Source organism: Nestor notabilis, unplaced genomic scaffold, assembly GCF_000696875.1.
Source record: "Nestor notabilis isolate BGI_N333 unplaced genomic scaffold, ASM69687v1 scaffold8359, whole genome shotgun sequence".
In the NCBI taxonomy this organism is placed as follows: domain Eukaryota; kingdom Metazoa; phylum Chordata; class Aves; order Psittaciformes; family Psittacidae; genus Nestor; species Nestor notabilis.
Genome location: NW_009944985.1, coordinates 1 through 27,434, shown reverse-complemented (window position 1 = coordinate 27,434; position 27,434 = coordinate 1). Strand labels below are relative to the sequence as shown.

The 27,434-nt window shown below is 36.3% G+C and overlaps 1 protein-coding gene across 1 annotated transcript in view; it reads right to left on the bottom strand.

Moving 5' to 3' along the window:
* LOC104412077 (vacuolar protein sorting-associated protein 13A-like) overlaps positions 1-19,635 on the bottom strand; it is a gene marked incomplete at its 3' end in the record, with an annotated part of 23,115 nt that extends 3,480 nt beyond the window's left edge. The window contains exons 1-19 of the mRNA XM_010022673.1: positions 19,510-19,635; positions 19,053-19,095; positions 17,978-18,073; positions 17,596-17,697; positions 16,819-16,928; positions 16,438-16,497; positions 15,226-15,285; positions 14,911-14,991; positions 14,404-14,461; positions 12,650-12,777; positions 12,301-12,407; positions 11,457-11,628; positions 11,055-11,117; positions 7,021-7,156; positions 6,245-6,339; positions 5,365-5,507; positions 3,917-4,118; positions 3,722-3,836; positions 2,510-2,646 (exon numbers count right to left, since the gene is read on the bottom strand). Coding sequence (XP_010020975.1) covers positions 2,510-2,646; positions 3,722-3,836; positions 3,917-4,118; positions 5,365-5,507; positions 6,245-6,339; positions 7,021-7,156; positions 11,055-11,117; positions 11,457-11,628; positions 12,301-12,407; positions 12,650-12,777; positions 14,404-14,461; positions 14,911-14,991; positions 15,226-15,285; positions 16,438-16,497; positions 16,819-16,928; positions 17,596-17,697; positions 17,978-18,073; positions 19,053-19,095; positions 19,510-19,635 — 2,034 coding nt within the window. The remainder of the gene's footprint in view (positions 1-2,509; positions 2,647-3,721; positions 3,837-3,916; positions 4,119-5,364; positions 5,508-6,244; positions 6,340-7,020; positions 7,157-11,054; positions 11,118-11,456; positions 11,629-12,300; positions 12,408-12,649; positions 12,778-14,403; positions 14,462-14,910; positions 14,992-15,225; positions 15,286-16,437; positions 16,498-16,818; positions 16,929-17,595; positions 17,698-17,977; positions 18,074-19,052; positions 19,096-19,509) is intronic.
* Between the last annotated feature and the right edge of the window lie 7,799 nt (positions 19,636-27,434).

The window sequence follows — 27,434 nt, the reverse complement described above, 5'->3', positions numbered from 1 at the left end:
AGCCTGGTGTCACTGCCAGCCAGCCACAAGTGGCATTCCCCAATGCTCAGTACTGAGGCCAGTTCAGTTTATTACCTTTATCAGTGACCTCGATGAGGGGATCAAGTGCACCCTCAGTAAGTTTGCAGTCAATACCAGGTTGGGCGGAGTGTTGATCTGCTTGAAGGAATTAAGGTTCTACCATGGGAATTGGACAGGCTGGATTGAGGAGCCAAGGCCAATGGTATGAGGTTCAACAACTGCACCTGGGTCCTACACTTGGGCCACAACAAGCCCATGTAATGCTACAAGCTTGGGGAAAAGGGGCTGGAAAGCTGCTCGGCAGAAAGACCTGGGGCTGTTAGTTGACAGCCAGCTGAACATGAGTCAGCTTGTGCCCAAGAAGGCCAACAGCATCCTGGCTTGTACCAGAAATAGAGTGGCCAGCAGCACCCTCTACTCAGCACTGGTGAGGCTGCATCTCAAATATTGTGTTCACTTTTTGGCCCCTCACTACAAGAAAGACACTGAGGTGCTGGAGCATGTCCAAAGAACGGCAATGGAGCTGGTGAAGGCTCTAGAGCATAAGTTTTCAGAGGAGCGGCTGAGGGAACTGGGGTTATTTAGTCTGGAGAACAGGAGGCTCAGAGGAGGCCTTATTGCTCTCTACAATTACCTGAAAGGAGGTTGTAGTGAGGTGGGGTCAGTCTCTTCTCCCAAGTAACAAGTGATAGGACAAGAGGTAACAGCCTCAAGCTGCACCAGGGGAGGTTTAGATTGAGTACTATGGAAAATTTCTTCACCAAAAGGGTTGTCAAGCAACAGAACAGGCTGCCCAGGGAAGCTGTTGAGTCCCCATCCCTGAAGGTACTTACAAGACGTGTAGATGGGGTGCTTAGAGACATGATTTAGTGGTGCACTTGGCAGTGCTAGTTAATGGGTGGACTTCATCTTCAAGGTCTTTCAATGTATATGATTCTGTGATCAATACAGGCTGGTGGATGAAGGGATTGAGAGCAGCCCTATGGAGAAGGACTTGAGGGTATCCGTGGATGAAAAGCTGGACATAAGCCAGCAACGTGTGCTCGCAGTCCAGAAATCCAACTGTACCCTGGGCTGCATCAAAAGGAGCATGGCCAGCAGGTGAAAGGAGGTGATTCTACCCTTTACTCCACTCTCATGAGACCCCACACGGAGTAGTGTGTTCAGCTCTGCATTCCCCATTACAGGACAGACATGGACCTGTTGAAGCGAGTCCAGAGGAGGGCCACAGAAATGATCAGTGGAATGAAACACCTCTTTTGTGAAGAAAGGCTGAGAGTGTTGTGGTTGTTTAGCCTGGAGTAGGCTCTGGGGAGAGTTTTCAATATATTAAGGGGGCTTCTAAGGTGGAGAAAGACCTTTTAGCAAGGCCTGTTGCAATAGGACAACAGGTAACAGTTTTAAACTAAAAGAGGGCAGATTTAGACTATATATAAAGAAGAAATTTTTTACATTGAGTGTAGGAGAACACCGGAACAGGTTGCCCAGAGAGGGGGTAGATGCCCCATCCCTGGGCAAGGAGATGTCTCATCTTCAAGGCCAGGCTGGACAGGGCTCTGAGCAACCTGGTTTAGTTGAAGGTGTCCCTGCTCATTGCAGGTGGTTTGGGCTCGATGACCTTTCAAGGTCCCTTCCAACCCAAACTATTCTATGATCGTAATTGACACCCACACGTTCAAAAAGTCAGTCTGTGGCAGAGACATAGAAAACTTACTTCACTTTCACAAGATTTTAAGCTTTGAAACAGGTTAATAAAAAGGTTTACCTGCTAAAAAAGCAGGTAAAGCAATCTAGACTGATAGTAACTGGCAGAATCATTCCTACCTAGAGTACAAGTAAAAAAAAAAGAAAAATTTAATTGCCTGCATACATGTAAGATCATTTCTCCTAACAGAACACAAGTTCACCAATGAGTAAGAAGATTACTATTAATATATACAGTCTCTTTATGATTTTATAGTGCTAACTTGTAATTTTAAATACAAACCACCTTTTTAACTTTTCCTTCGCATAAAGCATCTCAAACTTATCTCTAATTTTATCGAAGTTACTTTGAAAAGTGTCAATATGCTTACTTTTCTCATTTTAAAGTAAACTGAATGCCCAAAAGGCAACTGATAACAAGAATAATAGTAATATCAAAAATAAGAAGACCATTTAATCATATAACTACAAAGTTTACTATTTTATATTCTAAGGTAAAACATCATTAGATATTTTCCGCATAAGAGTTCAAAGCAGGAACTGTAGTTTCACTGCGGGGGGGATTATTTTGTAACAAATCTTTTGGGTTGAAAGAATCTACTGAGAAGTGTTCAGTAATTTCTGCCTTGACTGGAAAGCAGTTTAAAATAAATATGTCTAATATAAAAACTGCAAGAGGATCTTTTACTTAACCACTACCACAAAATACATACTAAGAAACTGGAAATCACATAGAAGCTGAGCTATCATTTTCAGTAAGTTACTTCATTAGGTAAATATATACCTTAAGACTACCAAGATCCAGGAGTAGTAAATTTGATGTATGGTCATAGAATCCTTTTTGTGGAACAATGATGTATGAAGCCATGAGGTTAATTTTGAGGTCAAGAACTTTCTGGGTTTCAATAATATACAACAAACCTGAAAAATAATATAATTAGTAAATATAAACCAAGTAATCCATACAGAAGCTACAGAATTGAAAGAAGATAGAAAAAGAAATTAAAGTCTAACTTTCAATGAGCTGTGAATGCTAGATAACTGAGTTTAATTGCAGGTACAGATGCTCTTCAGATTTCTTCTGAACCAATAATTACAGGCAGTCTTTAAAGAAGCACCAAGTAGATGAAATTGTGATAGCAAACAATGCTAATGGACAAGTACAGACAACATCATGACACACACAAATCCAAAGAAGTTTCATACTGAACACAGATGAAATAAGAATTGGAATTTGTACTGCAACTTGGAATTGCTGGGGTAAACTACTGTGCCCTGCAGATTCAGAAATTTAACTGCTCTAGAAGTTCTTACTGGAAGTATCCAACTATACTGGCCAAACTCTTCGTGTTGATCTCAGTATTAGTCTTAAAAGTATTCACCACTTTCATTCATGTGTCAAAATATAAGATCTCTCAAGATAAAAAGCTAGGATGAAATTAAACTTCCGGAATGGCTTTAATGCTGAGTAACTGGAAAACAGATGAATATAACCAATATTCATTGAAGACTAAATAATGTGGGTAACACCTGTATAGAAGCAGATGAAAAGCTACAACTCTGGAAAGGATTTAGGGGTTTCATCACAGGACCAATATCTCTGAATATATTGGTCATATATCAATATGAATCAGTTTTTTAGAAGTATGAAACAATTAAGGCCATTTAGATACTCAGATGAACAAAAAAAAGTTGGAAGTAACAAACCATTTCCAAGCCTGTAGGGAGTAGAACAGAACAGACACTGAAATACTATCTCAGGGTGTTAAGCGTATTTTACAAGGGAAGTTGGAGTTGAAAAAGATGCAGACATAAAATTATTTAATACCTAGAAAAAATGTTTTCTAATGAGATTGAAGAATTCAACTTATTTAGGTATTGCGTTAGAAAGCTGATTTGGATCCATGCATGCCCATGTGTGAAGATGTAATATTTTCATACCCCTACAATTTAAAATTTGTCTGAATGTGCAATCAGAAGAGCACGCAGAACTTGCCTGTTGATGTTTTCTCACGAAACTCTTCAAGCTTCATCAAAGTTGCTGATGTCAACTGCTCTAAATGGACATCTTTTGGAGGCCTGAAGAAATCCACTAAGCTATTTATTGTCATCTGTTAAAATAAAAATAATACATGCCATATTTACTATTAAGATTTTTTAGTATTTATACCTTATTCAAATGTTTACTTACTGCATCATATATTATTTCCAGTGGCTGTGATTCTATTCTAAGCCTTTGATCTGCTTTCTCATCCAAAGGATTGGTCTCAAACATTATGCTTAAGAGTGAGGTACTCTCATCTGAATACACCGTTCGAGAAGAGAGGAGGCAGGGTGTACACTTTTCTCGGGACATGCCTGTAACTTCAAGTGAGGTAACTTTTGTTTCGAATCTGTAAAAAAAGGTAAACAGCATGTTCGTATATAATATCCATCTGGCTAGACACAATTAGATGGCAAGAGTACAAGGAATAAGCTACTTCAAATATAAATAGCATAGTCTAAGGACGCAAGACATATACCCATGTGCTATTTTCCATTTCATTAGCTTTGGTGTCTATTAGCCACCGCTAAGTAAGAAAGGGGGACCAAGCTGTTCACTTCATACACTTTTCATGAGGACAGGTGTCAGGGCAGGAAAGAGACATGCAAATTCAAATTCTGTATTATAAGCTCTGGAATTAGATGCCACAGGTTATTCAAAGGAACAGATACAGCAGAGAGGACAGGGTTCCAGTGCAGAGAAATAAAAGAAACACCACAAGAGGAGCACAAGATTAACAGCCTCATTACTCTGAGGAAGTATTATTTTGGTGCTGGATTTATTTTCTCTCAATATCATGTCTACCTCTTTAATAGCTTTCAACCAAAGATCTGTATCTCTCAACACTCAAAAGAAGTTGTTTCAATGTAAAAATATAACATTCTCTTCTCTTTTTCTCCGTACAATGCATAATTAGAACTATTTAGATGAACAGGGGAACAAACGGAAAAACTGCAAGCAAAATTTAAATTATACACAGAACTCCACAAGATCAATTGTATCTTAATATCTATCATACATAGATATTTGCCCCAAAATAGAAGGGATAAGGTTTAAAGCAGGAAAGCTAAAATTTTTAAGTCATTCAATTTGAAATGAAAATATTACACATTGCTGCTTTTCATTGTCTACTGTGAGAGCACAAAACCAAGCCAAAATCATCAGTTACAGCCTTCTTCTGCAAATCTAAAGGCTCAACTGAAAGCTCAAGAACTTTTCAGTCATGTTAAATGCCTATACACAAGTGGTTACAAGATCACCTTACTCAGGGAAAGTTTCAAATGGAGTAACAGTCACTTTTCAAAGCAAGAAACGAGTTATTAAATGGCTGTCTTGTACGTAACAATGGTAAACTGAAAAAAGGAGAAAATTTGTAGTGGCACAAAAATTCTGAAGTGGGAGAGAACTTAAATAATAGAAACTGTATCCATCTGTATTTACTTTGTCCATCAGTTGCAGGATGATTCTGCTGCTAAACTGCACAAGAAATAACAGTGAAATATGGAAGTTAAAAATCATAGCAGAGCCCTAAAATGCTTATTAGACATCATCAACATTTCATAGAGAGCAAAGCCAGTTTGATAAAGAAAGTTCACCTTATTGCTTGTGCACCTGGTCGTTGGGTAAATACTGTACTCAAGCCAGCTAATGCAAATTCTACCAGCTCAGGACTTTGCTTGTTTTCTCTTATTGATATAGACATGCTTAATAACTTCACAGAGAACTTCATGGCTTCATACTAGATATGCAGGAAAAACAACAAGAGTGGATCATAAATACAGTTTATGAAGAGATGAAAACCACAAATACCAGTTTGATACTATTTTTCTAGTGCTATAAATAATTTATAGCTGGTATAAAAGTAATTTCCATACAGTTACTATGAAAAGGCAGGGTTAGAGGAAGAGTGGACTATGCTTACAAACATGTCTGATGTCTCTACGCCACATTTTGAGCTAAAAGGCCTCTGACATAGACCTGGAACATGCCCACTGTACGTGTCTATGGTATCTCACATAAAAATTAACGTTTCTGAATGGTTCAGAATGTTACCCTTCCTCACTACAGTCCTTTAGTCGCCTCTTCCTGTATATACTAACCTACTCTACCTCATGTACTATCACTCATATTTAAGATTCGGAGAATCTCTTGGTGCACTTTCTTAAAAAAAAATCTCGATATTGTAAGAGGATATGAAGCATTTCATAACTTAAATACCAATATACTACTTTTATATGATTTTGTTTAGTGAGCAAAATTTCTTTTTGAACTTTTTCAGAATATCCAAAGTAAGTTCTATAACCACCCTCCAGAAACTACACAAAGCCATCATGCAGTAACTTAGTTAAGACATGTCAGAGTAGTATTCAAATATAGAGACAGCTTTAAGGAATTTTAAAGGTGATTATTATCTTTAGACTTTTATTAGTAGACAAAGGTACCAATTGTTTGGTATCACAGTTGGTTTTGACTTACTGATTTTGGAAGCGTTGGATCCACAGCTGTCTCACTATATCCAATTGCTGCATAAAGTTTAGCCTTCTCTTCAAGTGTCATCAGCTCTTCAAGACCTGTCACATCACACAAGGTTAAACTCAGTATAGGTATCTCAAAAATGAAAATACTGTTATACACTTTCCAGTAGCTTTGTAACTTACAGCAGATACTGTCAATATTCTCCTAAATTCAAGCAAAACCCCTGCAGTTTAAATTACTTGAGTGTCCTAAAGCATGCTTTAAAATGCAGCTATACTTTTATTCTGACCTACAGTATTTCCAAGCTTGCTAACAACAGAAGCAAACTTTTCCATTTGTGTTCCACAACCTTCCCTAGGTGCCCTATACTTAAGTGACTCAAACTCTAATACACTGCATGAAATAGCCAAATTACAAAATGAATGTAAGTAAAATTGATTACGTTCCATTAACTGCTACTGTTTTATAGCACTGTCTTCAAGTCCTCATAACACAGTACCCTATGCAAACAAAAACAATGGCAGAGGAAAGCACAAAGACAGTTCAAAAAGACCTATGAAGGAATTGTAAGGTAGCTCTATAACACGTAATTAACAACTTCATCAGCCAAAAAAAGGCAAAGAAAAAATGTAAATGTCAATAACCTGACAGCCAAAATATTAAACAAATCCAACATTCCATTGCTAGGGACCTGTTATTCCAAAAGTAATTTCTAGTAATAGGAAACAAACAAAGACACAAAAAAAACAAACCAACAAAACAGTAAGTAAACATACTTGAACCCTTTACTTCTTGTTTTTGTTCCTGCTTTTTTTCACCTGACCAGTTCCATATCCAACTAAACCAGCCACCAGAGTTTTCATCATCTTGTTTCACTCCTGGTCTATAGATTTTTAATCCAGCCTTAGTTGCCTGAAAATTAAGAAATACCCAAACAAGGAATTTTCTTAAGAAAAATACAGACCCAAGATGTGCTCTAACACATAAAAACATCATTAGACAATCATTAACAAAAACAACATCTTATTTTTTATTTTTTATCTGATAACTTTCTCAAGTACATAGTGCATCATCAGACTAATTCTCATTTGCATAAAGCCAACCACCTTTACTAACAAACAGAGCAAACAAAAAGCAGCAGCTGATTTATAGTCGATAAATGTTTCTTACACAGCAGATTTTCTCTCTAGCTCTCACCACCAAAAAAAAAAAAAAAGTCCACAACATTAGACTGTGCTCTACATTACAACAATAAACTTATAAGGAATCATTAAAAACATATATGTAAGCAATTAAATAGCCAGCACACACCAAATTTTAAATGATCCCTTCATTTTTCATTTCAAGATAGATGTCCAAAGCAATAATAATTAAAAAAAAAAAAAAATTCTCTTGCAATACAGTACTTTCTCTAAGGAAAACAGAAAACTACTTCTGATCTGATATATGTAGGTATAGCAGCAAGGAAGCACTCCCTCCTCCCACATTATTTCAACAACCAGGGATGTCCTGTCTGATGCCAGTGATAATTCCAATACTAGGTCCTCCCAGAACGTGCAAACTACATCCAGACTTGACCACTGAAAACTTGGCATACAGGACAGCAAATGACCATCAAGTGATCTAACAGACAGAGGAGTTCTCAAAACTGTAGTGGACTAAACAATCCAATTTTTTTTCTTCATGACTAATATGATCCAGAAAGATATAAACACTTGCAGATAAACCCTGAATTTAGAGATGCTCTAGTAAATGCGATACCCAAAGTGAGCGAGACAGAGATCCCTTCTCAGCATTGAAAAAGCCAGAGATCTTTCTACAACACAATTAGGGAAAACAGCTGGCTATAAATAGAACTTTTAAGGGACTTGTCACATCTATCCACCTACAGGCCAATGGAAGGCAGGAATCACCACAAAAACATAAGGGCTTCTGAACTGATACTGTCGATTCACCTCAGAGAGACGATGCAAAATGTCAGTTAAATAATGCAAGTCCTCAAGTCCTCTTTATAAAGGATACCAAGTCATCAAGCAGATGTTACAGTGAACAGTCCAAGGAAAGAATGGACAGAGCCTTAGAAAAAGTGGCTGTTAAACCCTTGAATTTAGAGGTTTCTAGGACACCAAAGAGTTGGTGCTGAAGAACTGAAATGGAAAAGAAGTAGTGATGCTTAAATCTATGATTCTCATCATGTCTGAGGCAGCAGCTGACACCAGAGTCTAAGGTAAAGAGGCTACAGAGAGAAGGGAGGGCAACTGTGCTTCCGCAAGGATGAAGGAAACATTTGTGTGCTATGGGAACCAAAGAGATTTCCTGGAGAAATCCTGATGAGCTTTCTCTGTCCTCCATTTACAATAGTTTAGTAATGAATACAGTCACAGTCTGTGAAAAGATTATTCAGCGAGGTAAACTGTTTTCACTGAAAGAAAGCAAGAACATCATCCTGTATTCCAATTAAGCTGAATCATCTCTGAAGTCTTCTCTAGATTGAAAGCACAAAATTTCTCCATCTGATACAGACTTGATGCCTCGCTCACTGAAGCTGGTGTGTGGTACTAGTGATAAAGATTATCAAGTGGCCTAAGGCTTGGAATATAAGGGTCTTGCTACAAAGTTCCCAGAAAATCAGATGTTACAATGTTCACAAATGTAAGTTGTGGGCATCTTAATTTCAAAACCTAGAGAAAAGCAAACCTCTGAAATTCAACTGTAAAGTACGTTTTTAAGAAACAAAACATGCTTAAGAAACAAAACATGCTTAACAAACAGTAGGGTCCTTTATCTTTCTTTACTTGGCCCATGTCTAAAGGGTGCTCCTTAATTTTCTAGTAGACTCAAGACTAGCTGTCAGGATACCAAGCTAGTAGTGGATTTGCCTCTTATAAGTCCTTTGAGACCTGATAACAATAAGAGATGGCTTCTGACAGATAGATGGAGGTAGAACACAGTTTAGAATCACTGACCAATTTTAATACTCTCAAATAAATTCAGAGTTAGCTAGCACATCTTACTAGATGCTTTTCTAACACTTTTTAAATGCAAGGCTTAAAAGCGCAAACAAATGCAATCCATTCGCTTGCAACCTATTATAAGCATTATAGAAACCTATCTTAAAACTCAGGACTGGAAAGCGGTCAGGAATGCAGTGTGACATAACCTTTTGTAAGCAGCACAGTCACACTGGAGAAAAGAATAAAACTAGACAGGAAATACTCTGGGACTCCGTCACCTTGCAAAACATAGGAGGAAGATGATAAAACCAAAGAAACTATATGTCACAACATAAAAACATACCAGAATTAAACAAGAACTAAAACAAACAAGCAAAAAAAAACCCACAAAAACTTCCGGTGAAAAGCACACCAGGTCAGCCAAACAACTGAAGGGGAGGGACATGAACCTGTCTTCTGGTTCTGTAAAAGTCTGAATAAAAACCATACAGGTATCCAAATGTGGTTGTATATACAGGCAACTAGAAGGAAAAATCACATTTATGTATTGCTGTTTAGAGTTTTGGTTTAGAAGCACCCTATCTATCACTCCAGCTTTCATGCCATAATTAACATACTCCACATGCAAAGAGAAGGAAAAAAATAATCAGGCACTGCCATAAGAAATTATTGACATTCATAAAGTTTAATTATCAATACACTATTTCAGATTCTAAATATCATATTCTGCTTACGTTTAGTCACATTGATAATTAATGGAGAAAAGCTACTTCACAGGTTTCAGAATGCCTGTACAGATTTTACTTCAGTCTCCTGGAACGATGCTCAGAGACTACACTGGAAAGTAAGCAATATACTAACCTAGGAAAAACAAAGCTAACAATTGTAACTATTCAAGTCACATTGTCTTGCCTAAATGAATGAATGAGGAAGATTAGTGGGCTGGAGCACCTCCCGTATGAAGACAGGCTGAGAAAGTTGGGGCTGTTCAGCCTGGAGAAGAGAAGCCTACATGAAGACCTCATAGCAGCCTTCCAGTACCTGAAGGGGGCCTATAAGGATGTTGGGGAGGGACTCTTCGTTAGGGACTGTAGTGGTAGGACAAGGGGTAATGGCTTTAAACTTAAACAGGGGAAGTTTAGATTAGATATAAGAGGAAGAAGTTCTTTACTGTGAGGGTGGTGAGGCACTGGAATGGGTTGCCCAAGGAAGTTGTGAATGCTCCATCCCTAGCAATGTTAAGGCCGCGTTGGACACAGCTTTGGGCAACATAGTTTAGTGTGTGGTGTCCCTGCTCATGGCAGGGGGGTTGGAACTAGACGATCTTACAGTCCTTTCAACCCTAACTATTCTATGATTGATTCTATGAATTGCGATTATCTACTTAAATGCATTCTGCATTTGCTGTATTCCGAATTATTTGCAAATAGTAACAAAAGGTCCACATACTACACATAGAGGTGTTCAGCTTACATAATAGGGTATCAGGAAGAAAGAAATAAACTAATAGTCTAGGTTTGGGAGTGAGGGGGAAGCCTGAAGCTTTGCATATAATTGCTTCCAATTTGACTTGTGCTATCATACTTCAACCATATTTTCCACAGTAGATGTTCCTTGCTAAAAGTGGAAAGAAATTTATCCCAGATCAGTTATTCTGAGGAAGCAAAATATGCAGCTATTTATTTTTTACTTAATTACAAGCTGAAACTTACTATGCCTTGTAATAATGTGAAGCACAAAGAAAATGGACCATATGATGCACAACTCTATCACTAAAACTAAAACAGATCTGCCTGAAATCTCCACAACCTCATGCTGCAGTTATTCTTAGACTCACTTAAATGACGAAATTTTACCTCAACTTCTGCTTGTTGCCTTGCTAGAGTGATGTTAAAAATATCCAAAGCCTTTTCGAATTCCTAGAAAGGAGGTGAAAGATTATTTTATTACAATTTCATTTGGTTAGGTTTCGTGGCTCAGTTTTACAGGAAATGACAGTAAACAACTTTTAGTACAGGTTAATTTGCTCAAGCTGAAAATTTAAAATAAATCTGGAAAAGCACATCAGTTTAAGTTATGATTCTATGATTCTGTGATTCTATGTTTATTAATACCACTCACAGAGAAAGGTACTGATGATGTTGCAAGTTTGGACACTGAAAGTTTAACTTCATAGTGATTTATGAACATGTAAACATTTAAGTTTAAGCAAATAGCAAGAAGAACGTATTTATGCCTTTAATGGAAAAAAGGCTAACCTCCAACAATTTTAGGATTTCTTCATTAGGCTTTTTTGATGTTATCTTTGTTTTATACATGTCTTTATAGCTCTTCACTTGTTTCCTATGATGCCGAATGTGTTCCCATGACCACATTTGGAGCTTAGGTTGAATATTTACTTCAAGGATGCCATAAATAACATATTTCCACCTAAAGCAAAGACAAATGAAGTATAGTTTGCATTTCTTTTGGTATATTGAAAAAGACACCTAGAGCTATGCAGACTCTTACTAAATACAACTTAAAGTTAGAAAAGGGATTTCACTTTTTACAATAGTCACACTTCGGATCAACAGAGGAACCCAAGGATTTTATCTTTCTCCACACAAAGTTGACAGGTTTCTGTTTCGTAAAATTAAAATGTAACCTTTTACAAAAAGTGCCCACATATATATATGTGTGAATAATCAAAGCATATTTGTAAGGAATTTTCTGAAAAGAATCAAATCTCTGGCATCTGTGTTGACAATGTTTGCCTATTAGTAGATAATACCTGTATGCTTGTAATAGTACCTAACATATAATGCAGTGTCCTTCATTAGAACAGAGTTAGGATATTAAAACACTATCAGACTTCAGTTTCTGATAATGATCTTTAAGAAAGCAAATGAAGGCTTCCAAATATTGTGTCCTCACCCTTGGTTTGAGATCATCACCATTTTCTTTAAACACTCCTACTTTCAGAAAAACAAGCAAAACCAAAAAAGAAGACTTAGTTTCAGAAGGAAATGACCTCTAATCTCCTTAGGTAAGAAACAATCCACCGGTATTTATTTCAAATTAATAACTAACAAATTGTTTCCAAAGTTTTAGGTAGCCTACCATGTCCTGGCATTGTTGTGCAATGGAACATCAGGTCTGTACTTCCTATACGGCAAATTTCGAGTCATCATATCAATAGACTCAAGAAGCTCCATAACACTGAAGTACTAAAAAAAACAACCCGATAAAAAAAAAAGGAAAAGAAAAGAAAAGAAAAACCAAACTGTTATCTTTTTGAGAACAATGTGAACTGAGCTTTTCTTTAAAAAGGAAATAATTTACAAAGAAAAACAAGACTAATAGTGAACCAATTCTCTATGTTTATTAGAAAATTTCAGACTGCTTTTCTTATTCTTGCAAACTAACATTTTTACCACATTATATATAACTTCAGAAAAATAGTTTATACCTGTGGCTTGTTGAATTCAACAGTTATATCCTGTAAATTTACATTTAAATCCATTTTTGGTGATGAAAAGTCAACATCAGATCGAGGATTCATAAGAAGTTTGGCTCTAGCTGAAATCGGGCGGAATACTAAAAAACATATGTTGATACAAAAAGTGCAATTAAGTTATTTAAGAGTGCTATAAATTATACATAATGCTTATCATAGCTAAAGTTATGACAGATTATTCATTTTAAAATCCTAGACTTCAAAACATGAAGACTTCATCAACATATCTTCAAATATAACACAATCTACACTCAATTTCCAGTTTCATTCTGGCAACATTGGTGGAATAAATCCAATTCCAAGTAAGCATGGAAAAAATTAATATGCATCCTACATAAAGCAAATCACATCACATGAAAAAATACTCAGAGCAGAAATGTTTTATCTGTTCCTCAATTTGGCAATATCAGACATTCAAAGCCACGTTTTGATCAGCATTTCCACTGTTTCAACAACTGATCCAAGAAAAAGAATTCATGTATTACATGGATTTGTGTAAATCCTATTTTTATCTATGTCTTTCCTTTCTTTGATTTCAACAGAAGTACCGATAGACCATCTACACAGCAAATATTCTAAATTCACCAAGAGATTCATACAAATGGAAACAGACATTTTTGCAAGATGAAACCATGTTTTCACCAATTTAGTGTTGTTTCATTTTAAGCCCTGTATTTCTTGAAGCTTATATTTTACTTCTAGCTGCATGTTTTATATGGTAACATTTCTATTCATTTTCTCCCTGTATTTAGCTTACTAATCTTATTTTTTCATCCTTCGTATTTGTAAGCATTATGTTTGCATTTGGATCAAATGACAAAAGCCTTAGACAACCGATGATGTTTAAACTTATTTTCTTGTAAAAAAGAGTCAAAGCTAGCAACTGGAAAAGACAGATAAGAAATCACAAGAAATCACTAAACAGCTCTCTGTCAAAGCAAGTCTCTGTCAAAGCAAGAGACACAGAAGGCTTCCCTTTCAGGCAAAGGCAGCAAGAAAAACCCATAAACCTAACAGAGCCCTTTTATACCCTCACTATAGTGAACTGAGGACTTGCTTGCTAGAGAACAAGCCACTTCAAAGGCCATTCTGCCTTGTAAACAGCTATTAAACAATCACACAGATGCACATGAGAAACAAAACCCATCTATTTTTCACACAATAAAAAGTAAATAATCACCATGTTTGAGTGGAGTCAATGCAACTTTGGGACTAAAGTAAGCAACACTCAAAGCACTACAATGTGCAATACGGCAACAGTAAAAAATAAAATAAAAATGTTGATGTTTCAAAGTTGTGTGATTACTGTTTCCACCTCTAATTAAAAAAAAAGATACACTTCACATGAGGCAGGTGACCTCAAAAACATTAATCTATTACTCAGTTTGATTCAAAAGACATACATGATGCACATATTGCTAAACTTAAAATAATGAATTATCAGTAAATGTGAACAAAGAGGATTTATGTATGATGTTTCATTAGAATGATACATGACTCAAGACTCATATTTTAATCAAAGCCTTTTTAAGGCTATATATATCTGGTACAGTATTCACTGTCAGATAGACACATATTCCTGCCAAAGAACTGAACTGCACTCCTTACTAAGATTCCTGAGGAACAGCCAAAGTAGCAATCTCTGAGAGGCATTAAAAATTAGAAGCAAGGTATACATGCATTATTACAAATAAAGTACCACTTACCAAAATCATAACCTTCTGGAATCACATTGTGGCTGGCAACTCCATGTTTTAAGTTAACCTACATACACCATGGAGTTAAAAACAAGTTGTAGTTTTATTTCATTATAAAGTTTTAAAATATAAAATGTTAGCCTTTTAATACAGGTTTCAGATAAGCCCTCTGACAGACAGTCTAAATCAAAATACTTATCTATGTTTTAAACAGGGTGAGACTTCTATTTTTAGCTGATAAAAATCACTGAACAATAAGATTACCCCATATTGTGTATAATTTTGTAACTGGCAAAGGACAATTTTTTAATTTTTTTAACTTCCTCAGATAGGTGGTGTACTTCCACCATGTAAAAAACTTAAAATTTACTGGTTTTCCTAAAAAGGCTATTAGTAACAAGACAATTCTAGAGGACATTAATTAACACAATTGGAAGCAGAACTGAATGTGAAGCATGCTCTACGCTTCACAGTATGAACTAGAATACTAGATACACTATCTCATGCTTTCCTTACCAACGATTCATCACTACCACCATGGTAGAACATCTCCGATTTCACATTCCAGTAAGCAAAAAGGTTATCCAGTCGTACAAGCTGAAAATACAACAGATCATATGTATTAATACCTACAAATTTTAGATTAATAATTTGGATTTCATAAAGTGTTGATTAATAAAAATATTCAGAAAATTCCCTGCACACTATGCATACTTTTGATTTAGAGCCTATAAAGTTAAGTGTTTTCTTGATCTTACTTTCTATGGAAGGAACTCTAATTTAGCTTATTTTAGTAACAATTCTTTCTTTAGCATACAGTTTAGGTTGTACCTTGTAGAACAACTTGGCAGTTTCATCATGTAAACATGGATTCCAATTCTGATCTGAGGTCTGAAATGAAATTTAAAGAAGGTTATTTCAGTATCTGTAATTACATCATTTTATCATCACCAAAACAAACCAGGAAAAAGAGAGGAACATCATCATAATTAAACCACACTGAAAATAACAGGGCAACATCTTCTGATTTAAGATGATTAAGCCATTCTTTTAAGTGGAAACTTGATAAGGCTACTTCTCCCCCCAGAAAATACACACGTGTTACTACAGTGACTGGCAGGCTGCACACAAGAACCAAAAGATTCTTTAAAGTTGTTTTCAGTAGCACGAATTCTTTTCCCTTACACCAATATTATTTTTAGGCAGGTTCTTTGGAAAGAGATAAGCAATGGACTAGAATTTTTTTGTAATTCTAGAAGTAGCATTTTATTGTGAGCCCAAGAGAAACACTATATGCTATTATAGTTTTTCAAGGCTAATATACATTTCAAGAGTGAAATAGTATTTTTTTTTATTCATTATGCAACACTGTTTAAAGGAAGGGGCTGGTAAATATCTCTCAATGTGCCGGGAACAAGCATTCATAAGATAACTATTTCATTCAAGATAGTAACATTTACTTAGACATTTTAAGATTATCAGTTACATAGCAAAAACTACTGAATCAGAGCAGCTCAGCAGAATGAGCATATTGCCACTACTAGGTAGTCTGCCAGAAAAAATAAAAAACAAATAATATTTTAAAAAAAAAGTATTCGGTCTATGATGACTAGTATTAGCACTTTAAAGTGGAGCTTGCAGATCAAAGAACTGAGCTCCAGTCTGAAACAAGATGCCACCCTCTTTTCCCTTTTTCTCCCTTCTGCAATATCAAGTAGTGACTTCCTTTCATGGTTCTCATGGCAGTTTCAGTAAAATATTCCTAGACTCCAAATAGCCCAAAACCGGCAAAGTCTGGCGTTTGGCAAAAATAAAGTGTAGCAGGCAGAAAAGTAATCATTTACCCCCAAAAGTCTGTTTTAATGCTAGCACTCAATCTTTAATGGCACCCCACCACAACATTTACGCTGGATTCATCAACCAAGTAGTTACCATTGTGGATTGCTCTTGATTACAGGCATACTTTCGTTAGATATTACGACACCCGAATAATACAGAAAAACATAACTTTCAATGTGCTTTTAAGATGAAAAATAAAATTACCTGCAAACTTAGGTTCTGAAGTGAAATCCCAAATGACAAGGGGTTATTGCGATTTGTGATCTAGCAGAGCAGGGGGAAAATACCAAAAAAGGATTATCTTATGCTCTAAATTTAGATTTGGAAGTAAATAGACAGCAATTAAATATATATATAGCACACAGATCTGACAATTGTATCTTATTTGTGCCTGACCCTATACTTGTAAGTATCTTCATGCTTTGGTACAAGCTTTTTAAATCAGTTTTCATTTATAAGGTGTTTTGGGGGTTTTTTTTAAGACTATGAAATTCCCAGAACTTTACTAGGATTCTCTCAACAGGAAAAGCCTAATTTCTCATTAGAGTGCACAACCTCTTATGCTGAGACATAGAAAATACTTACATCATCTTCATAGCGAATATGGATGTTGGAAATTTTCACCTGAAGATTTTTGATAACCTGAGTGACTAGTTTTTCTACAAAAGTGTCTTGTTTCTCTTCTTTTGCTTTATCTAAGTTAAAAGAAAATAATATTTTGTTTGCATTAAAACACTTTTAAAACTACACTAGAGAAAACAAAAATATAAGTTTGTATGATAGATATTTAAATTTTCTATTACATTGTACTCTAGTTGTATAGAAACATCTTTCCAGTACAATCCATAAAAATTATATTCAGACTAGACAGTTTTTCAGCTTTATTACCTGCTGCATGAAAAATCAGGTTGTTCAAAAATATGACTTCTACCCACTGATACTCAAGGTGGTCAATACATATTTCTTTAAAGTACCAAAAGTTAAATTCAAGATTATAAAACTTTACATTTATCAAAGAACAAATTAAACAATCTTTAAAAAGGTGTAATTTGTTACTACTAGAAACGAAGTTAAATTGTTTCTTATGAAACAAGAGGAATAAAACATCAGGCAACATATGACAGAAGCAATAGTTCAAAAGCCCCATTTATATCAGATCATGTCAAAGCTTGAACCTTTTGATTTTCAGGATGCTTGTTCTGTAATACCGATGGCAGCAACACCTAAAAATCTGTAACGAATAGGATTTTTAAGTATCAAGAGGAAAACAGGAATCTAAAACACTTCAAGTGACAAAACCAGCATCTTTCTGTATCAAAAGAAATAAATAGCATTATTTTCATTAGCTTTTCCCACTCCTACCTTGGTCAGCTATTTTCTGCTTTGCTTCCTCTATTCTTTGCAATTCCCTTTGTCTTGCTTCCAAGAACTGCCTGGCTTCTTTTTCAGCATCATATTTTATACCTAAACAGACAATTTAAAAGGAAGATAAAAAAAAAAAAATATACATTTTTAGAAGACGCTGTTTCAAAAGCAATAATTTTCACATTTTGTTAATAGCTGCTTAAGATCAAAAAATTAGGTGACTCAATGTAAACTACTGAAAGACACCTCATTCCATTATCTAATTGCATATGCTAGGACTATTTATCAGAAAAAAGTTCATGAAAACAGTATCAACCCATTTCAGATTCCTTTGAAATCCCACCAATCTACATTCACTTTTTTCTCTACATTAACTTACTGGCTGTGGGCACAATAAGCAAATAAACTCCATCAAGAACTGCCTCAACAGGTTGAGTGTAAAGGTTTTGCCATGGAATCTGTAAGTTAAGTTGACCTACAAACACAAAAGAAAAAGGTTGAGGTATACAGTTAAATAGTTGACTGGAAAAATAAAAATATTTAAAAGGTAATTGACGTTTAACCACAAAATCTCTGAACTTTGTGGTTCTCTGAACTTTACTGGACAGAAAAAAACACTGCAATCAAGGCACATGTCGTTTGGGTTGTTTGTTTTACACAGGACACAAGTAAAGATGCGGCAAGTTTTTCCATGAGCAGAACTATTAAGTATACAGGTCCTCTCCTTTCTCCCTTGAATTACATTCCTTCTTCCTAACAGCAACCTCTCCCTCCTTGCAACTCTACTGCAGCATCCTCATAAACAAGCAAATCATGGGCAGCTCATATATGATCAGCCAGCTAAATACTCCCCAATACATATTTTTCTTTATTTTTCCTGTTGAAGAGAGTCTTCAAGTAGTGTATATGTTTTGTGAATGTGGGGACTGTGAGGTTACAGAGTCTCTGACTCTTCACAAAAGGAGTAATTTTAATAAACTATGAAATCAGTCAGAGGAAAATACATACTTCCAGGGTAGATTACAGGAAATATAATGGCTTTAGACCTAATTTGCTTTAAGAAACCACTATCTTTTACAAGAAAAATCAACTTGCAATAAGAAAACTTTCCATATTAGCAAAAATAGGGAAGGAAGATAGAAAAGGAAGTGGAAGGCAAAATCCTCCCAAGAGATGAGAACTAGCCTTGCTCAGTTGCTCATCTTTGCCATGTTGGGTTCTTATTAATATTAAGCTGATTAGACAAGACCCCAGTATATTTTAAGTTTGCCATCTCAGCTTAAGAAAATGAGCTGCTTCAAACAGGGGTTTTTTTTCAGAAGAAACGAACTCCAGTGTGTACAAAGCATTCAAATCAAGGAAACATGGAAAATTACTTGCTCAGAATGCCTAGAGCCACTTGCAAGGAAAAGTAGTATGTTTAGTAACTCCTGCATGAGTGTATGATAACTTACCAATATGTCCTGCTATAACTTTAAATGGCACATCCAGCTGACTCTGAAAGAAAGTGTTTTAGAACATTAAAGCTTATTTCAGCAACTTGTAAAATGTTCTCATATAAGGAAAAAAGATGACAACCTTAAAGCTAACAAGTTTACCTGTTAACCACTGAGGAAAAACATTCAATATGGACAGGACAATTAGGCATCTGTTTGCTTTTGACCTAAATACATTCTTTTAGCAATTCAGGGTTTTGAAGAAAAATAAAAAGCTAAATGAAGCCAGCATACACCTTCACCATTAAATTTAATCTCAAACTAATTAGGCAATCCAGACAAGTTCAGAGGAAAAAAACCCAGTAAATTTGCACTTAAAATACAGCGTATCTTAAATAGGAACCAAAAAAGCACATAAAGCCCAAAAGTTCAAGAATCATGTTTGCAACCATTTTTTTTTTTTTCACTAACTTACCAATGCATTTTCTTTTATTTCAAGATTCTTCAGTGCTACAGCTCCTAAAAACAAGAAGCCAACAAGTAAAACTTTTATAAGCAAAGTAGTAGTGGTCCTTGCTGAATATCTCAAGGCCTGAGTCATTAGTCCCTTACCTGTGGTAGTTCAACTATTTGCTGTGGAAGATACCCACAACCTGCACCTCAAATATCCATGAAAGATTATTAATAACACACTGTTCATTCATGCCATAAAATAATATCTAATATTTTCTTATGGAGCTTGCATGTCCATGGAAAAAAACCCAAAGATTTGTAAAAACATTGGAAATTACTGTCACATTTTGTAAGGATGCATTTTGCAATTAAAAGTTTGCTTCTTTTTCCTCAACCATCTGCTTCCTATGCTTGTGGAAATCTAGCAACATTAAATTTAGAGTGAATTTTTAGCTCTCAAAAGATCTTACATTTGCAAGATATGTTTATAGGCTTATAAAAGTTCACGGGAAGCATTTCAGTAAATCTAATTTTTTAAATGTCTAAAGATAACAATAATTCAGTACCCCGTAAACACAGAAAATTTAAATTTGCAAGATCTGGTATTACGACATACGTGGCATCAGTTTTACAACACATTTGCCATACCAAAGGAAAAGGTAGAAGGGACCAGGAAACTCGTGACTTAAAACCATGCACACAGTCCGAAGCAATGTCTTCTGCAAATTCTACAAGAAGGACGGAACACCTGCAATGGTTACCTTCAAATTAGTTGTATAGTGTTAACACATGAACATGGAACAGACACCTGATACAGCTGAGCAGTGGCACAAATGAGATTCAGGAAACTAGAAGCAGATTACAGGCCTGGAAATGAATACAACTTGAGATTGCAAATGAAGATTGGATTGACCCAATAATGTTTTCCTCTGGGGGACACAAGTTAGAAATGACCAAACATATAGTCAGACAGGAGCTCCAACTGCAAAGAATATTGTTACTGTTGTACAGTGTGGATGGCATTAGACTAATGTTCAAAGTATCACCGATTTTGTGAAACTGGACCCTAATCTCAAAAATGCATTCATTAGAACAATTGGCTCAAGTTGTTGAACTGCTGTGGAAGAGTTGATCAGGCAAAGTAATCCATCCGTCTTGTAGTACTTGCAAAATACTATAAATTTTTTAATTATTTAATTTATTCACTGCAACAATCTATTACCACTTTACAGCAGAATTCTATACATCTGGCATTTGGTACCATCAGCATCTCCAGACAAATACTATATGCAGAAGGATATTTTATGAGAGCTAGTGGTTCTGCTTTTAAGTCTTACAATACACTTATATTGACAAGAACATTGGTTGTGGGGGGGAAACACGGAAAAAATCAAAGAAAGGATTTCCAGCAGTAGTCTGTAACTACCCTAGTAACTGTAACTAGCCTACATAGTTTGTAGGTAGTAACAAGATGAAAGGTTTTATATAACATTGGGTTCAACTCTACCCTAAATTTATTCCCTGATAAAGCTGATCCTGCACAGACCATTTTAACACTCATTAGAGAAAGCTTCATTTTCTGAGAGACACCAAAAAAAAGAAAAAAAAAGACATTTGCTTCTCTAAGATGACATCACTAATTGTAATTGTATTCATGGCAAGTAATTCTAATCGTACGCAGAGCACATGTTCAGGTTTGTAACCAAGTTACCATGCACAGCATGCAATTTTTGCACATCTGGTGAGCCACAGTAAAAGAAGTTCACAGGCAAACTCTTAACAGAACACATGAAGCAGTTTAACTGGGTCTGGTTTCTTCACTTTCACTGTCAGCTAAGCAAACCACCTCATTTATCAAGGGTTTGGCACATGCCACATTTCAGCTAAGGCACTGTAACTTAAGCTGCAATAATTTGGCAACTCTAAAGCTGAAAACAAGGTACTGTAAAATGAGCAAGGATTATTATCTCAAGCATTTACAAACAATATTTTATTGTGGAGAACTAAAGCTCATTTTAGCTGAGCACACTGTAATGACAGAGAATAAACATGGTATCAATAGTGTTTCAATCAAGGCAGCTTTGACAATTCTACATGCAATGATGGGAAGTGGGGTAAATAACTATTCAACATTTTTCCTACACTTATCATATTACAATTAGTAAGTTTAAAGGTTTCAGTTAAAATAATTAGAAGAGGTAGAAATCAGTAAAACTTCAATCATCTCAATTTTATATAAAACTACTGAAAAACATTCCATAAAATATCAGAGTTTACTTGCAAAAACCTCAATTGCAAGTCTTAACACAGTGAATAGACAATTAAAGCACACCAAAGGCTCCTATTGAAGCACTATGCTTTATATATGTATGCAACCCTTCCTTTTCTTACACTTGAGATGGAATGCAAAGAAGATTGACTAAACATTCCTGCAAGTAAACATGAACTACTTGCAAAGTTAACACTGGCAAGCAATTCTAACACTCACTCTTTGAAATACAATAACTGACCATGTCAGTATCTTCTTTCATCGCCAAAATTTAAGGGGGGGTGGGGGGTGGGGCGCAGCACCCTTGCAAATAGAAGCAGAAAAATGAAGGAACAGAGGCCTGTCACAGGACATAACACAGCTACTGAGTTTTACTGTCTTGGAGCACTGCCAATGGATTTTAATTGCAAGAATTTCAAAAGACATCAAGATCTGGTTGTTTGGCTTTGTGGGGTTTGGAGGTAGGGGGATGTCCCATTCCCCTCTCCTCCTGCCCCCCTCCCCCCCGGCTGGATGTAATTGGATGTTTCCTTATTTTGACAATAGAAATGCAGCCAGATAGAAGCCCATTTGATGGATTAAAAAATGCCCAACTAAGCAACCTTGAAAACTGTGTAGTTGGAGTGGTATAAATATCTAGTGTTAAACATGCAGCCAAAACAATAATAAAAGCCAGAACGTCTATAAATACCTATCTCACAGTCTAGAATTATGTACGCTATATTATAAAGCAAATTCTTAGTTTTAGTGATCTCTGGACACTGTAAATAATTCAACAAAATCGAACACTTGTCAAAATTATGGAACAAACAAGGTTTGTAGTTTCAATTTTAGATACTCAAAATAACTTCATGAATTTGAGTGCATGAACCAACATCTACTACCAAGGATTTGGCTGGCAGGAAGAGATCTAGAAAATAAAATAACACTCTGTAAACCATTTTACCAAAAAGTCTTAACTGAAATTGTTACGGATGTCAACAACAATTGAAGAGGGGGAAGAAAATTAATCCAGACAAAAACCTGCAGGTTTAACCTATGTATTATTCCCATCTCTGCTGTCTTGTAAATAAGAACAGGGCAGAAAGAGTGAGTGAGCCGGGAAAGTAGATGAGAGAGAGATGAAAGATGATACGCATCAGAAACCGAAAACACCTCAGCTGGCATCTGACCAGTACCAAACACTCCCACTGTCATGCTTTAAGCCCAGCCAGTAACTCAGAACCACGCAGCTGCTCACTCACTCCACTCCCCCCTGCTCCTGAAGGGATGGGAAGGAGAATCGAAAGAATGTAACTCCCACAGGTTGAGATAAGCACAGTCGTATGGATAAAAAAAAAAAAAAGCCACTACTGCTACCAATAATAATGATAAGGGAAATAACAAGGGGAAAGAATATAAAACTAAAAGGGAAAAAGAAAAGAAAACAATGAACACATGTGATGCACAATACAATTGCTCACCACCCACTGACCAATACCCGGCCTGACCTGAGCAGCGATCTGGGCCTTCTGGGTAACTCTCCCCAGTTCATATACTGGGCATGACGTGCTGTGGTATGGAATACCCCTTTGGCCAGTTTGGGTCAGGTGTCCTGTCTCTGCTTCCTCCTGGCTTCCCCTCCTCCCTGGCAGAGCATGAGACTGAGAAAGTCCTTGATCAGAGTAAACATTACTTATCAAAACCTAAAACATTGGTGTGTTATCAGCACTGTGCTCAGACTAAAGCCAAAACACAGCACTGCACCAGCTACTAAGAAGAAGAAAAATAACTGCTACAGCTGAACCCAGGACACCCACTCACATACTTGAACATAAATTCTGCTTTTTAACAACAGCCTTATCAGCTTGTGAACTCCTTTGATTACTTTATACAAATTGCTGCCTTTGCCAGTCATTTCCCACTTTCGTTTGTGGTGTTAATTTTTCATGTTTAAAAACACCTCCTGGAGACAAGCTCTACATTTTTGAGGATGACAGTGCCTGCCGAACACCTGCTCTATTGACATCTATTGTAAAACAGGCCATGAAAGACAGCACAAAGTACTAGATATTCTTCATTCCTCAGTCAGTTCAAATTGTTAACATGTAAGGGGTGAATTGCACCTACTATACACTTGCCCAACTATACCTGAACAGGGCACAGTATGCAAAAGTAGTCATCTTTATTATAATAATAGGCATAGCCATTTAAAAAAAAAAAAAAAAGTAAAGAGTGCTTGCATGCTCACAAACTTGTGTCAATTACCTGCCTGTAGCATCCTACTAATATAGCTTCCCCACTAAGAGACACCAGCTATTCAAATAACAAGTTGTGTTAAGTAAGATACACTTGAGACATTACCTAATAAGTAGGTGTGCCAAGTCAACCGAGAATTAAGTATTTTAAAGGACAGTACAGAAAAGTCTGACCAAGATACTGAATGAAAAAGTTATTTAGGCCCAGTCAAAAGAAAATAGTAGCAACATGGTGAAATAACCAATCTTTCATCCCGTTTGGAAACCTCAGCATCACTTCACTTCTCAGAGGTAACTGTCATTACTTTAAACATCTTTGGCTATTGAAGTATAACTTTATTAGGTCTAGAGCATTTAAAAATATGCTCTTCTAACTTGTCTAGATACTTCTCTAACCTGTTTATCTAAGCCAAGTACTTACACATTTGTTAACACAGCTTATTGAAACTATCAGAATAAGAAGAGGTTGTCCTGGGTCACACAGAGGTTTAAAACACTATCCTTCCCAGCATCAGCCATTAAATAACTCTTCTTGATGACTGCCTAACACAGGAGCTTTTTATTCTGCTTCATACTAACAGAATTAAGGAATAAAGAATAAGCTTTTGAGCTTTTGTTCCCTGTCACATTGTTTTCTGAGCCTTGGCCTTTCCAATATTGGCCTTACCTATTCAAAGTACCTTCTTTACTTGCATAGGCTGTCCTACATCCTCCTTTCTGCATTGCCTTTTGAATTTCAGGTTATTCAGTTCTTGCAAATCTCTCAGCCATGAGTCTGTTCCCAGACATCGCATCTTTGTCTAGTATTGAGAGTCTGCATTTTTACCCTCGAATCTGTGGTTTGGATTGGTTTTTTCTGTTTTGTTTTGTTTTTGTTTTGTTTTGTTTTGTTTTGTTTTTTTAAAAAAAGGACTCATCTGTAGTTCCTATGTGTTCATGTATATTGTTTGGAGCAGTTTCATAACACAACTTTACTACACAGATTGAACCTGGATAGATTTAATGTCGCATGCTGAATTCTCTCATTACGCAAAACTGAAAAGCTTGTTCATTAAAAAGTTGTTACTAAAGCTCCCAAATTTGCAGAAGCCTAAACTATATAAAGTTGGTTTTATGCATATAAACAGACTCTTCCAACAGGTTACCACTCCTGATTTAACCAGGCTAGCTATAAAATACCACAAGGACATAACTTGTTCCAGCATCTAAAAAAACTCCCTTGGTTATTTAATCATTCAGAGACAAAAAAACCGAACATATGCCTTTTAAAATTTAAGATACAGATTTATAGCACGTATGCAGTGCTATAGTACCCAAAAAGCACTGGCCATTTGTTACAGAGAGAAAATCGGTACCAAAATACTGAATGGATTTGGGACAATCTAATTTCAAGACTACGTGATTTATGTAATATTTAGCAAGTTTATCATGACACATAAAGACAAGCACTGTATGAAAACACACAGCTGTTAATGGAAGTGCTTTCAGAGAGTGCAGGCAAGTACATGAAGGTACTAAGTTTACACAAAATACAAAGACAAAAAATAGTACTATTTTATTAAAGTAATAATTTAGCTCCATAATTTCAGTAATTAGGAAGACAATAAAATTACCAGTACAGTTTAGATACACTGAGTGCAGGTGTCTACTAATCAGTGATGGCCTCCACATGAAGACAGCAGTCTACTGCTGTTACTACTGTTACTGTCTCTTAGATAGAGGAATGCAATTTTTAAGTCCTCCAAGATCTGTGGAATGAAACAAAACACATTGTTTGAAATGAAACATTAAACACAGTTTAGATTGCAAATGCAAGTGAAAGCATCATGCAGTAGGTGAGGAAAAAATAAACCTCTACAGGATCCTTCAGCAATGCTACCCAGTTAGGCATGTCAGAGCAAGACATAGCTTCATATACTAATTTCCATGCTAAGCAAGTGAACAGACTCTGTAGAGAAAAACTAATCTTCTTCCTAGTACAAAGGTACCACACTGAAGAAAAAGGATTTTAAAGAAAAAATATATGAAAGCCTCTTGAGGCTACTTGAAGATGAAATAACAGAAAAGCCCAAAATCAAGTTCCACATATATAAAAAACCCTAACAGCTTAATATTAACACTCTAAAGTTAAAATTAAATAATCTATTTAGGTTTGGGGTTTTTTTTAAGTGAGAGAGTTCATGTGCATCTAATCTGCTAAGAGTTGCCTCACAGAATCATAACTTGCAAAGAGTAACCACCAGCAACCTACAGAGCTGGAAAAATAATGTTTTACCTTTTTGCAATGTCTAAACACTGCCCAAAACATTTACAGAATGTTCCATATTTTACATTAAATATTTTGCTTGCCTTCCTTGAACTGAAAGAAGAAACTATGATAACTCAAGAACACAAATGGTGTGTTCAGTACACAAATTATTTGTTTGATGCACTTTAGCTGATAGATGCAGTAACTCATTCCTTTCAAGTAAGATGCACACGACACACAGTATATAGTACATCAATGCTACACTGGGCCTTACTGCTACATAGATCAAGGACTCCTACTTTTTCTCCAGCAGTTACATTTGTTGCTGCAGTGTTACAACTCCATATAGAGACTGAACTTTGCAGAGATCCTACAAATGCCTTGACTAACTGAAGGAAAATTACCACGAGATGAAACCAAACAAGGACACCATTTCGGAGAACAGAAGCATGAAAAAAAACGTCCAAGATGCAAAAAATCTGATTCATAAACATGAGTACTTAGGACTGGAATTGTACCTCGAGGATGCTTCATACCTGCAGACGTATGAACGGACATGTAAAAAAAAAAAAAAAAAAAAAGCAAACGCGCGCACCTCTGCTTTCGCTGATGCTGCAGACACCTGGAATGCACACTCAAAACCGAGCCAGGAGTGGTCACTGCATACGCATCTGTTAGTTGTATGGGTCTTACTCTTCGTAAGCTGCCTTACTTTGGCCAGACATACTGGAAAGAGAGATCTGGACCTTCACAGAACAGAATACTTTCCCCCTCTTCAGAATTGGCATGCTAATTTATTTCTACAGGCTGTTCTACTCGCCTAGCACGGTTGGTCATAGCCTCTGCAAACACCCAAGACAGTCTCCAATCCTGATTCTTCAACGCTAAAAATGACAAATATTCTAGACCTACAGACGACAGCACCAAAAAACAGAACGTCACTGCTATTTGCAGAGAGGTTGCTCACTTCCACCGGCACACCACCGACACTAAAGCATTATCAAAACCCCGTTTGTTTTCAGTTTCTTATTTCCGGGTAGAGAAAAAGTCGGTCCGGTTTGGCGCTCAGCAAGGCCGGGTCAGGCTCCCCGCCCAGCCCTGCCCGAAGTTTCCGCGAGAGCGATGAGCGCCGCTCGGACCCGACACCCGCAACCTCCCCACCCAGGGTACGTCCCCAGCCAGAAGACAGCAGG